General features: G+C 51.8%; 1 protein-coding gene across 2 annotated transcripts in view; it reads left to right on the top strand.

Moving 5' to 3' along the window:
- Pip4k2b (phosphatidylinositol-5-phosphate 4-kinase, type II, beta) overlaps nt 1–11,122 on the top strand; it is a 29,548-nt gene extending 18,426 nt beyond the window's left edge. Inside the window, exons 5-10 of one of the 2 annotated variants that reach the window (NM_054051.1) lie at nt 1,754–1,900; nt 3,301–3,339; nt 3,804–3,917; nt 5,798–6,056; nt 6,446–6,549; nt 7,340–11,122. In NM_054051.1, the coding sequence (NP_473392.1) occupies nt 1,754–1,900; nt 3,301–3,339; nt 3,804–3,917; nt 5,798–6,056; nt 6,446–6,549; nt 7,340–7,420 (744 nt within the window). In that variant the 3' untranslated portion in view covers nt 7,421–11,122. The remainder of the gene's footprint in view (nt 1–1,753; nt 1,901–3,300; nt 3,340–3,803; nt 3,918–5,797; nt 6,057–6,445; nt 6,550–7,339) is intronic. The other variant, XM_030245466.1, reaches the window with a different exon arrangement.
- Nucleotides 11,123–12,218: the final 1,096 nt, after the last annotated feature.

Genomic DNA, 12,218 nt, shown 5'->3' with positions numbered 1-12,218 from the left:
GCAGGAAGCCAAGAGAGCAAACTGGGACTGGTGTGTAGCTTTGAAACCTCAAAGCCCCCCTGCAGTGACATACTTCTTCCAGCAAGGCCCCATCTCCTAAAGCTACCCACTCAATGCTACCAGCTGAGGACCAAGTGTCCAAACAGCTGAGCCCGCGAAGGCCGTTCTCATCCAGTCTACCCACCATACCTGATGACTTGAATTCAGTCCACAGGGTTGAAGGAGAGAACTGGTTCCTGCAAGGTGTCTTTTGACTTCCACAAGCATGTAGTACCACGTAAAATTAACCAATCAAGTGTAATTAAAAAATAAAAGGGGGGAAGGATCGATCTGCTTTGGCTTGTGGTTTTGAAGATCTCAGTCCCACTTGAGGAGAGTGTCACGGTGCTGGGAGCGCGTAGTGAGGGAGAGGCAGGCTAGGAGCAGAGAAAGGATGTGTAGGAAGTGGCTAGAGGACACAGCTCCCGGGAACATGCTCCAGATACTGCTTCCTCTAGCTGCCTCCACCTTCTACCTTTCCCACTTGCCAATAATGGCCTCATACCATGGTTCATCAGAAGATCAAATCATCTCTTAGGACCGCCCTCATGTCCTCATGGCTGTGGAATATCTATCCTATGTCCCTAGGTGTGTTGTACTAGCCTCTTAGGTACTTTTTAAAAAAAATTAATTTGTTTATGTGTGTGGGTGTTTTACCTACATATGCGTCTATGCACTGTTATCTGTATATGAACCATATGTGCGCCTGGTGCCCAGAGAGGCCAGGAGTGAGTGTCAGACCCCTGGAACTGGAGTTGCAGACAGTTGTGAGCTGCCATGTGGGTGCTGGGAATTGAATCAGGTTCTCTGGACGTGAGCAAATGCTCTTAGCCGCCGCTGAGCCACCTCTAGTTCTTTCGTAGATGCTTCCAGACCAGTTAAGTTACCATCGAAGTTAACCATTGCACCTGCTAACCAGGCAGAGAGGCCTGGTAAAGAGAACTCCTGATCTTCGATGTTAGAGCAGAAGTCCTGGACTTTAATCCACAACGTAGGCAGGGTTGTGGATTTGGAGGCATTCAGTTCTCCTAGTCTTCTAGAAAAAAACAGCCAGTGCTATCTACCTACCTACCTACCTACCTACCTACCTACCTACCTACCTACCTACCTACCTACCTATCTATCTATCTATCTATCTATCTATCTATCTATCTGTCTATCTGTCTATTTATCTATTTATTTATTGTGTATGAGTACACTGTCACTGTCTTCAGACACCAGAAGAGGGCATCAGATCTCATTACAGATGGTTGTGAGCCAGAATGTAGTTGCTGGAAATTGAACTCTGGACCTTTGGAAGAAAAGACAGTACTCTTAACCGCTGAGCCATCTCTCCAGCCCCAGCCAGTGCTCTTAACCACTGAGGTATCTATCTCCCGAGCTCCTGTAGAGCCTGTTTTAAAAACCACAAGTCTAGCTGGGCAGTGGTGGCGCATGCCTTTAATCCCAGCACTTGGGAGGCAGAGGCAGGCAGATTTCTGAGTTCCAGGCCAGCCTGGTCTACAGAGTGAGTTCCAGGACAGCCAGGACTATACAGAGAAACCCTGTCTGAAAAAAATAAAAAACAACAACAACAAATGAAACAAAACAAAACAAAACAAAACCCCACAAGTCTAATGATAGAATGTCTGAGAGCATCTTAGCCTGGGAGAGTCCAGGTGTCCTGGGTGCTTTCGCGTCCCTTAGCCCTCCTCGCTTCCCTTCTCCATTCTAGTTCATAGTGGAATGTCACGGCAATACCCTCTTGCCACAGTTCCTGGGCATGTACCGCCTGACCGTGGATGGGGTGGAAACCTACATGGTGGTCACCAGGAATGTATTCAGTCATCGGCTTACTGTGCATCGCAAATACGACCTGAAGGTAAAAGGCTCTGTGTTCTTGTGTGGGTCCACCGCTCTCCTTGTGGCTGGGAGAGGCTGCTCCTCTAGCTGTATGTACTGGGAGTGGGGAAGCACACCTTCCAGTGGGAGGAAGAACTCCAGAGTTGATGTGCCTGATTATTGTAGATTCGCTATTTGAAGTCAAGGTGACGGTAATAAAGAGGTTAGTTAAGCCCTGGTTATAGGATCTGAGACAGCTGATGCGCTGCAGTCCCTGTCTGTGGGGTGTGCACGCCGAGGGGCAGGCTGTGCCGATGCATACATGCTGGCTTTTGTCCAGTTCCGTGCAGTGACTGCACAGATGTGTTTCTGTAGACCAAGAAGGATGTGTCTAAGGCTACGAACTGGGGTCCATGGCCTCTGCTGTTCTTGAGCCAGGCTTCCTGATTTCTGTCACCTCGCATCCTGTCCCCTCCCTCTGCTGCAGCCACACAGTCTGTCTCCTGCCCCTAGCCAGGATCGCATATATACTGTCTGCATTGTCCCTCCCATCAGCCCTGTGCTCCACACCTCCTCTTTCCCCTAACTAATCACTTCCTACCTCCCTTCTAGAAGTAGGCGTGGCCACCCCCCCCACCCCCCAGTCCAGGTCCAGGCCTGGGCTTCATGCCTAGTGTGTCTTCTTCCTGTGCCATGTAGCCCCGTGGCAACAATGACTTGGCCACTGCTGTACAGAAAGGCCCATGAGAGTGGGGACTGAGCTATCCAGGGCAGTCTTGTTGACTGAGCATCTGCCATGTCTTTTAGTCATAGTCAGTTCAAGAAATGGCCGTGCTAGAGTGGCTATGGCTGCCTTCCAACTCCTCTAAGATGCTAACCAGACTACATCCATGTACCCCTTAACTGTATCTAGTGTACATTTGCTTGCTCAAAGGAGTTTGCCCCTGGGACTAGGGTGATGGCTCAGTGGGTAAAGCACTCACTGTGAAATCCTGAAGGGCAATGTGCTGTCCGGAGCACCCAAGAAAAACGGCAGGCATCGGGCTGTTCACTTCTGATGCCAGTACTCGGAAGCAAAACCAGGAAGGTCACTGGGGCTTGCTGGCCGGTCCTCCCCGCACCCCCCGCACCCCCCCCCCCCACACACACATGAAAAGTGGACAGAGAACCTAGTACTTGGGAGGTAGAGGCAGGCAGGTCCCTGTGAGTTGGAGGCTAGCCTGGTCTACATAGTGAGTTCCAGGGCAGCCAGGGCTACATAGGGAAGCCCTGTGTGTCAAAAAGCCAAAAAGCCAAAAAAAAAAAAAAAAAAAAAAAGGAGAGGAAAACACCTGCTGTCAGCCTCTGGCCCCTATGCACACGTACTTGTATGTTACACACATGTGTATCTGCAAAAGGAGTTTGCATCAGTGTGACTTCTGGTGTCTCTTGTCCCTCCAGGGTTCCACTGTTGCCAGAGAAGCCAGTGACAAGGAAAAGGTATGTGAAAAGGTCGCTTGCCCGGTGACACCTTCTGTTGGCCATCTGTCATGTCCCCTCTGTGACCCCCAGCCCAGCTCCCAGGCATATCAACATAGAAGGTTCTGCGTCATTAAGTCCTGCCTGCCCTTGGCACACTCAGCACTGGCTTCTGCCTTCGCTGGGTTCTTTGTGGTTCTGTTGGGATGGAGAAGGTGTCCGTGTCCAGCCTGAGCCAGTCAGTAGTTCCCTAAGCTCGGCCAAGGCTCAGCAGGAGGGGTTACTCAGTGTCCAGTACACGTCACGATTGCTGTCATTACCTGTCTCACACTCGCCTCTCTGACGCTGTGCATCTGTGTTAAGGATCACTCCCCTCTCTGCACACTGCTCCCAGCAGACGGCCAGGTCATGCTTCCTGGTTGAGTGAGTTAACCTGAGCGAGTTAGCCCAAGTGAGTTAACTTGACTATGCTGTTGCCCTCCCAGGCTAAGGACTTGCCAACTTTCAAAGATAATGACTTCCTCAACGAAGGGCAGAAGCTGCACGTGGGAGAAGAGAGCAAAAAGAACTTCCTGGAAAAACTGAAGCGGGACGTTGAGGTATCCTCTAACCTCTGTCTTCACCCTGTTTGCCGACCAGGAGCCTTGTTAGCCTTCAGAGAGTGGAACTCACTGTTCCTAGCTGAGAGAGTGGTGTCGGTGTGAGCCTTGCCTAAAACCTGTATGGTTGGGCAACACTGTCTTAGTTTTACTTTTCTGTGGCTGTGATAAAACACCACGACCAACTGGGCGTGGTGGTGCTCGCCTTTAATCCCAGCACTCGGGAGTCAGAGGCAGGTGTATTTCTGAGTTCGAGGCCAGCCTGGTCTACAGAGTGAGTTCCAGGACAGCCAGGGCTACACAGAGAAACCCTGTCTCGAAAAAACAAAAACAAAAACAAAAACAAAAACACCACGACCAAGGCAATGGAGAAAAGAAAGCCTGTAATTGGGCTTCTGGTTCCAGAGGGCTAGAGAGTCCTGTAATGGCGGAAAGAAGGCATGGCGGCAGGCGGAGAGCTCACAGCTGCCTGCAGGCAGGAGGCAGAGCATATGATGAGAGTGGCCCACTGAGCCATCTCACCAGCCCGAGAGTGGCCCAGTCTTTTGAAACCTCAAAGCCTACCTCAGCCACACCCCTCCTCCAATAAGGCCACACCTCCTAATCCTTCCCAAGCAGTTCCATCAGCTGGGGACCAAGCATGAAAATATATGAGCCCGTAGGGGCCATTCATTCTCTCCCAAACCTCCACTAACATTTTATAGGTGGGGCGTTTGGAGCCCAGAGTGGACTGTTTTTACTAGACATTTTACACACACAGCTCCCACAGTGGAAGGGCATATAGCATTAGTGACAGGAAACCAGCTGTTGTGGTCCTCCAACCAGCTGTTCCCTGGCTCTGACTCACTCCTTCCCCAGTGGGGAGGGTCCAGAATTCTCTGCCCGACATGGCTTCCTTTGATCTTCAGCAAAGAGTGGTGGGCTGGGGTTGCCTTTCTGTTTTTTTATTTTTGTTGTTGTTTTGTTTTTGTGGTGTGTGTTTGTATGTGCTTGCGAGTGTGTGTTGCCTATCTCTGTGTATCCAAGTTTGTGCAGGTACCTGTGGAAACTAGAAGAGGATGTTTGAACTCCTGGAGCTGGAGTTACAGGCAGTTGTAAGCTGCCTCATGTGGGTGCTGGGAACTGAACCCAGGTCCTATGGAAGAGCAGCCAGCGCTCTCTAACCACTGAACCATCTCTCCAGCAGAGTGTTATATATTAAATGAAAATTTTTAAAAAATCTTTTTTGTTTTGTTTTGTTTTTGTTGTTTTGGTTTTTCGAGTCAGGGTTTATCTGTGTAGCCCTGGCTGTCCTGGAACTCACTCTGTAGACCAGGCTGGCCCCGAACTCAGAAATTTGCCTGCCTCTGCCTTCCAAGTGCTGGGATTAAATTTGTGCATGACCACACCCAGTTTAAAAACAAAACAAAACAAACAAACAAACAAACCCCCTTAAGGCTAGCCTGGCCAGCCTGCTCTATTGGCCTTGGGCTCAGAGGCACCTGGGAGTGGTGGCTTGAGAGGAATGGCTGTGTGGTGTCAGTCTCTCCATCTTCCCTGGTGCTGCATGCTGTCATGCTGCGTTCCTCAGACTCTCTGGCAGCAGGTACTTTGATCTTTACCCTACAGCCTGTGCCTGTCTGGCTGCTCTTCTTCCTGTAGCCACAGCCCTGTGCCTAGCCTCAGGGAGTCCTGCCACCCTGCCGCCAGCCTTATACCTCCTTGCCCTGCTGAGCAGTTGCCTCGCCTCAGACACCACTCTCGTGGTGGAGACTACTCCCGCTGCACTTTTAAAGCCCGAGTGGGGAGGAGTTGAATGGGTTGCTTCCTCCCTTTCCAGATGTGGGGGGAGGGGGGGCATCCCATATAAACCTCTCACTGGTCCGTTCGCTTCTTTCTAGTTCCTGGCCCAGCTGAAGATCATGGATTACAGTCTCCTGGTGGGCATCCACGACGTGGACCGGGCAGAGCAGGAGGAGATGGAGGTGGAAGAGCGAGCGGAGGAGGAGGAATGCGAGAATGATGGGGTGGGTGGCAGCCTGCTCTGCTCCTATGGCACGCCTCCAGACAGCCCTGGCAACCTCCTGAGCTTCCCCCGGTTCTTCGGCCCAGGAGAGTTCGACCCCTCTGTGGACGTCTATGCCATGAAAAGCCATGAAAGTAAGAGCTCGTGCCGCTCTGCCCAGCCAGCCCCGAGTGCTCTGCTCACTGTTGCAATTGGGGGGGGGGGTTGTCTGCATCCCCACCTCATTCACGGGTGATTTACCATCTCCGGCCACCCTGAGGGGACTGGAACCTGGGGTTCCTGGGGTTCCTTCTCGCCAGTCCTCTCATGTCACCTCTCTGGCTGTCTTGGATGATAATGCATAGCTCACGGGAAGGACAGACCCTTGTGCATTGCTGCTTTGGTCCTACAGCGACCAAAGTTTGGAGGAGACAGGATTATAAGGAACCTTCTGCTCCCTGACTCTGAAAGGACAGAGGGATGCTGAACCTGGGACCCAGGAGGTATGGCTGTGCCCCAGACACGTTTTATCCTCTCTGTGCAGGTGCCCCTAAGAAGGAGGTCTATTTCATGGCCATCATTGACATCCTCACACCCTATGACGCTAAGAAGAAAGCTGCACACGCCGCCAAAACGGTGAAACATGGGGTGAGTGGGTTCCCAGCCTCCTCCGGGCCCAGCCTAGTGCAGTACATCTGTGCCCCTCTCAGAGCGCCCAGAGGGTGCTCTGGGGAAGTGCCCGTGCCCTTCTCCCCAGTTGCGTCGGAGAGCAACCCCGCTGCCTTCCCTTGTCTGCCTGCGTTTCCATCTCTGCCCAGCCTGGCCAGGTGATAAACACACCTTGGTTTTCCCAGGAGTTGTCTGGCCTTTGGGCCTGAGCTGCCGGCTGCCTTCCCCCGGGGGCTGCTGGGCGCTGCACATCTTGTTGAACAGCCAAGAATAGCTTTGTTTACACGCGCACAGTGCTCCCCACAGACCGGGCTCCCCACACACTGTCCCCCACAGAGGCCAGGACCTTTGTGCCACCTCTACGTTGTCTTTCTACTTCTAAAGTGAGTGTGTCAGTCAGAGGAGAGCCCCAGAGAGCTCTGATGTGACATACAAGCCACTTCCTTAGGTGGCCTGCCCAGCCTGGTGATCCTTGGTGCTGAATGACAGGCTCATTGTCTAATGACACACCAGTGCTTGTGAGACTGAGGCAGGAAGACTAAATTCAGTCAGCACTGGCCACACCCAAAACCATGAAGGTTGAGAACCAGAACCAGTAGTCTTAAAATTAAGTGGTTTTTGTTGTTGTTGTTGTTTGTTTGTTTGTTTGTTTGTTTTCTAAACAATAAATAGAAAAGCCCCAGCAGACTCCATGCCTCTCAGCTGTCACCTCCTGGGCTTCTGGTCAGGCTTGAACCTCTGACCCAAGTCCATGTCTTGTGTGTTCCAGGCAGGGGCTGAGATCTCCACTGTGAACCCGGAGCAGTACTCAAAACGCTTCAACGAGTTCATGTCCAACATCCTGACGTAATCATCTCTGCCTTCTGCCAGAGCCAGACTGCTGGACCAGGGGTCGGGGATCGGGAGAGGGAGAGGGTATATCTGGGCCGGGAGGGTGGGGAGCAGAGTGGGGGCTTGCGAGGGCTTTAGTTAAGGGACTGCAGCCTGTGACCTGAAGGAAGAAGGGGACGGGCTGTTTGCACGTGCTCACAGGATGCAGCCTTACTTCCCGAGCACCCTCGATCCGCCTCTTTTGCCCCTGGTTAAAACAGGGTTTCCTCTTCGGTATCTCCGTAACCTATGATACCCGGGAGCTGGAGTTGACTTTGTGGGTTTCTTTGGGTTTGTTTCTTCAATTCACTGCTCCAGGATTGCTCTTTCTAATGCTGTATGTCATCACCCTCGGGGCCCTCCCTCTTCCTGTCAGGCTCTCAGTTCCCTTCAGTTCAGGCCAGCACAAGGGACGAGAAGAGCAGTTGCTCAGACACCTCAGTCAGCCACGGTTTGTTCTCACCTAGATGGACTCTTTTATTTCCTGGAGTATTGTGCATCACCCCTCCCCCCCTCATGCTTCCACCTTGGAGCCAAGTGAAACCTTGGCTCCCTCACCCCATCCTCACAGAAGAACATGGCAGGTTGACCCTGACGCCTTGGACCGGAGTCAGAGGCCTCAGAGGGGAACAGGTTCGTCTTCATGAGACGGTGAATGACCAGGAAGCAGCCCTCAGACAGCCGGTTCTCAAAGAACCCAGAGATCACCACCCCGGCCACCTGCGCCTCTGAGTGGAATTCTGATGTCTGTCAAGGCCGCCACCCACCGGCTCCAGAGGAACTATCAAGCATCGTGGCATTTATTGGGGCCCCTGTGTTTCGATGACTGTTTCCCTTTGGGAAAATCCCAGAAACTAAGATGTGTAAACCGGGCCCGTATGCACCCTCCATATCCTAACTACTGACCTCTGGGTGCAGTCGCCTGTAACTGGCAAATGGTCAATGCAGAGCTCATCGCAGAGCTGCCACTCCAAGCCTGGCCCGCCGTGCAGGTGTGTCTGGCTCCTGTGCCTGTGACTTCTCACCTGGACAGCTTTAGCCAGCAAGGTGCTCCACCTGAGGTTGCCTGAGTCACCTGAGGAGGTGACCCCAGGAAAGCCTGTTTGTTTGGAGGCCTGACACGGGGCTTTGCCCATCCCCCAGCCCCAGGGCTGACGGATTTTCCTTGTCACCCTCACTCTTTCTGGACTTGGGATCTGCCCCCGGTCCTCCTTGGAAAGAGTGACAGCCCGCAGCCTCCTTCAGGATTCTGGCCCAGGGCCTCAGAAGGGAGCTACACAAGTCATTCTGATGCCACCAGAGCAAGTGGTTGCCAGGAAGAAAAACAAAACGGTCTCGCCGGCCTGCCCTTGGAGGAGGTAAACTCCCTACCTCTTCCCAGCTCCCTCAGGAGGAATCCGGAATTTAGGATGAGATGGATTTTTGTAGATAACCCCAAAGATGTGAAGCTGGTTTGTGAAGCTGTCGTGGGTGAATAGATGATTCCCAACGCCTGCCCCCCAAACTGGCCCAGCTCAGCTTGGGGAGCTGGGGAGTGGCCACTGTGCCGTGTCCTCCCTATCCCTGCACTGAACTAAGACAGGAAAAGCAAGATGGCAGTCTTGGGCTTCTCTGGGGCTGCCAATTGGGTGAGGCAGGTGGGGGCCCACTCCTTCCCAGGAAGAGAACCAGGTAAGGTTCTGGTGGGCAGAACCACGGGGGACTTGGGGAAGGACTCAGAAACCATGTGATTCGAGGAGAAAGGATTTTAATGTAGGAGAGGGGTTACGTAGGAATAATGTCTGGACTTGATTTCTCACCTCACAATCAAGAGTAAGGACTCTGGATCTGCCCCAGGCTTGGAAGTCGAAGCTCCTGGCTGATCCTGTTGTGTGTTTGCAGCCGGCTAACTGGGTTAACGGTGGGATTTGGGGGGGGGGTTATTTCGTTTCGTTGTATATTGTTTACAATTTTGAGAGGTAGCTTTCTGTTTCAAGCTCTCTGTTTTCCTGACAGTATTGTTGAGTGGGTCAAAATATTCAAGCTGTGGTTTGGTGGATTTTAGGTTTGTTGTTTTTTTGTTTTGTTTTGTTTTGTTTTTTAGGTCATTCTCTGCGCCATCTTCAAAACCCTGAGGTTTGACTTTCTGATTCCTTGGCATTCATTCGTGTGTTTAAAAGCTATTTATCTTCATTTCAGACAAGTTTTCTTTCTCTTTGTGACAAAGATGTGCTATTTGGCTTCAATCTCCACATAACCCCCTCCCCCCATTTATCTGCTCCCCTCTTCCTGAGTCCCACCAGTCACGCTCTGGGCAGCAGGTGCCAAGGGGAAGACAAGACCCTTAGCTTGACTCCTCAGGGCCGTGAAGAACAGCCAGACTGTCTTATGGCATCCAGAATCATGTTGGGTCTTCCAGAAATAGACATTTAAGAATAGAGTCCTGGACAACTGGGTGAGGTCTGGATGCGGGGAAAGGGGGGGATTCCATTCCCAGGCCCTTACCCTCCCGATTACTGTGTGGCAGCCAGTCCCCATTCCTTCTGTGGAAACTGTGGAACTGAGAAAATATGTCTCGCATCCAGCTGACACAAGGGATACTATGAACACTCTGACACCAAGCAGTGGCCTCAGGCCGTGTTCCCAGTCTGCAGGGCAGCGCCAGGAGTGCGGTTCAGTTCCGCTGCAGTGCTAAATCCTTATCTAGCTCAGGGGTTACTGGTCTGTGGCTGGCGCCATGAGTGGCCCCCAGGCTGTTCTCAGTGGCACTATAGTCCCCCACCCCACCCCCAGGCAGCTGTCCCCCTCCTTACCCCCCTCCCCCCAAAATCACTTTTCTCAGTCCTGGGCTTTAGGCCTGAACAGGTCCCCTAGCAGTGCTCAAGGGAGGAGAGACTGGACTCCTGTCGAGACTTCCCCCCTTCACCATGTGCCAGGCCTCCCTGGGGAGGTGGACCAAAGACCCAGGACTTTCTCAGTAGCCAGTCCCCCACCCCACCCCACCCCAACCCCAGTTGTCTTTTTAACAATTCAGGTTGAGAGGGAAAAACCATTAGCTGTTTCTAGTGCTTGACCGACTCAAGTATTTCGGGCAGAAAGGACAGTGCACCGAGACAGCCCTCAGAGCTCTGGCCTTGTGGTTTCCCAAGTTTAGAGACCTCACCAGCAGTAATGGCCGGTGGGGTGGGGGTAGGGGGTCTCAAAGGGAAACACATTTAGACAGCTAGCCAAAATCTGCCAGCCGTGGTCCCAGTCCTCTGAAGTGTGCCACTTAGGATGAGTGTCACCAAGGGGAAGTGAGACGTAGCTGTCCTTCAGGTTGAGTCACCAGGAAAGAGGCTGAGGACACCCGAAGAGCCTGTCCCTTGCCCACAGCCATTTTTCAAGGTGGGAGCCCATACATTTAGGGGGACCATCTGCTTAGCACATCTCAGCGGCTGGTCAGAACATTGCACACACGAAATGTGAATGAAATCTAGAGTCATCTTTGGGCCCGCAGGATTAAAGTTCTACCCACCACATGTGACTTGTCCATTTCCGGCTGCAAGCTCCATTTTTTTAAAAATAGGAATTTTCACCCCTGTGCTTGTCTAATGTCTGCTCTGAACAGTTCGAGCCTCTGTTACTGTTTTAAAATGCATGCATGTTAAAAAAGAATCTCCAAATGGGAGGACAAAATAAAACTCGAAAAGCTTTGTGTACATCTGGTATGTGAGTCCTTTGAGATGCAACCCACCCTCCTTCAGAATTAGAATGTTTTTGTCCCAGTTTTAGAGGCAAAAATCAGTATATGGTTTGGAGCAGCAGTGTGGCAGCAGTCCGTTCTGAGGTGCAATTGTTGAGCAATACTGACCTCACAGCACTGGGCAGCCTGCCCACAAGATAATATTACCATGTGCCACGGCCCCCTCCTCCCTTCAGCTGTGCATAGACAGTGCCTAGGAGCCATGTATCCCAACTGCCTGTGTAGCTTTGAATACAGCATCCTTGTGAGCCTTCAGCTATCCATCTATATACTTGTACTTTAAAGGCTAGTACTTGGGCTGGACGGTGTATCTCAGTGGTACAGCACTTAGCATGTGCGGGGTCCTGGGTTCCATTTCCAGGACAGACCGACAGACAGAAACACACACACACACACACACACACACACACACCAAAAAGGCAGGGAGGAGTAGAGCACTGACTGCTCCTCCATAGGTCCTGAGTTTGATTCCCAGCAACCACATGGTGGCTCACAGCCATCTGTAATGGAATCTGATGCCCTCTTCTGGCCACAGGCATACTTGCGTATTCATACACATAAATCTTTTTAAAAAAATTTTTAGTAGCTCTCAGTGTAGACTTGGACCATCTATGTCAGTGGCAGCTGAGATTCAGAAACAAAACTTAGCTCATCTCAGACCTTCTGATTCATAAAGCTAAAAAACAAAAATTTCAAATTCCCCCCCCCCACCCCAGGCCTGTGTGGATCTCTAACCCAGTCCGCAAAGCATAGGTAGGAAGGTCCCTGGAGCCTGGACGCCCTGGGCTGTGGTTGGTGGTAGAATACTGCCTAATACTGAAAGCCTTGGGTTTGATTCCCCCAGCACCACAAAAAGATTATTTTCAATAGGAATCAGTTTGAATGGGCCCGCAGAACATTCAGAGGCTACCGGGAACCATGCAGACATCCACGTACTGGATCTACTGCAGGTTAGAGTGTGCCAGACAGTATTCTCGGTGGTCAGTGAAATCAGCTTGGCGAGCACGCCCACCTCTCCCTGCCAAAGTGATGAACTGAAGACAAAGATAAACAA

Source organism: Mus musculus, chromosome 11 (genome assembly GCF_000001635.26).
Source record: "Mus musculus strain C57BL/6J chromosome 11, GRCm38.p6 C57BL/6J".
Lineage (NCBI taxonomy): Eukaryota > Metazoa > Chordata > Mammalia > Rodentia > Muridae > Mus > Mus musculus.
This window is presented reverse-complemented; position numbering and strand designations above follow the sequence as displayed.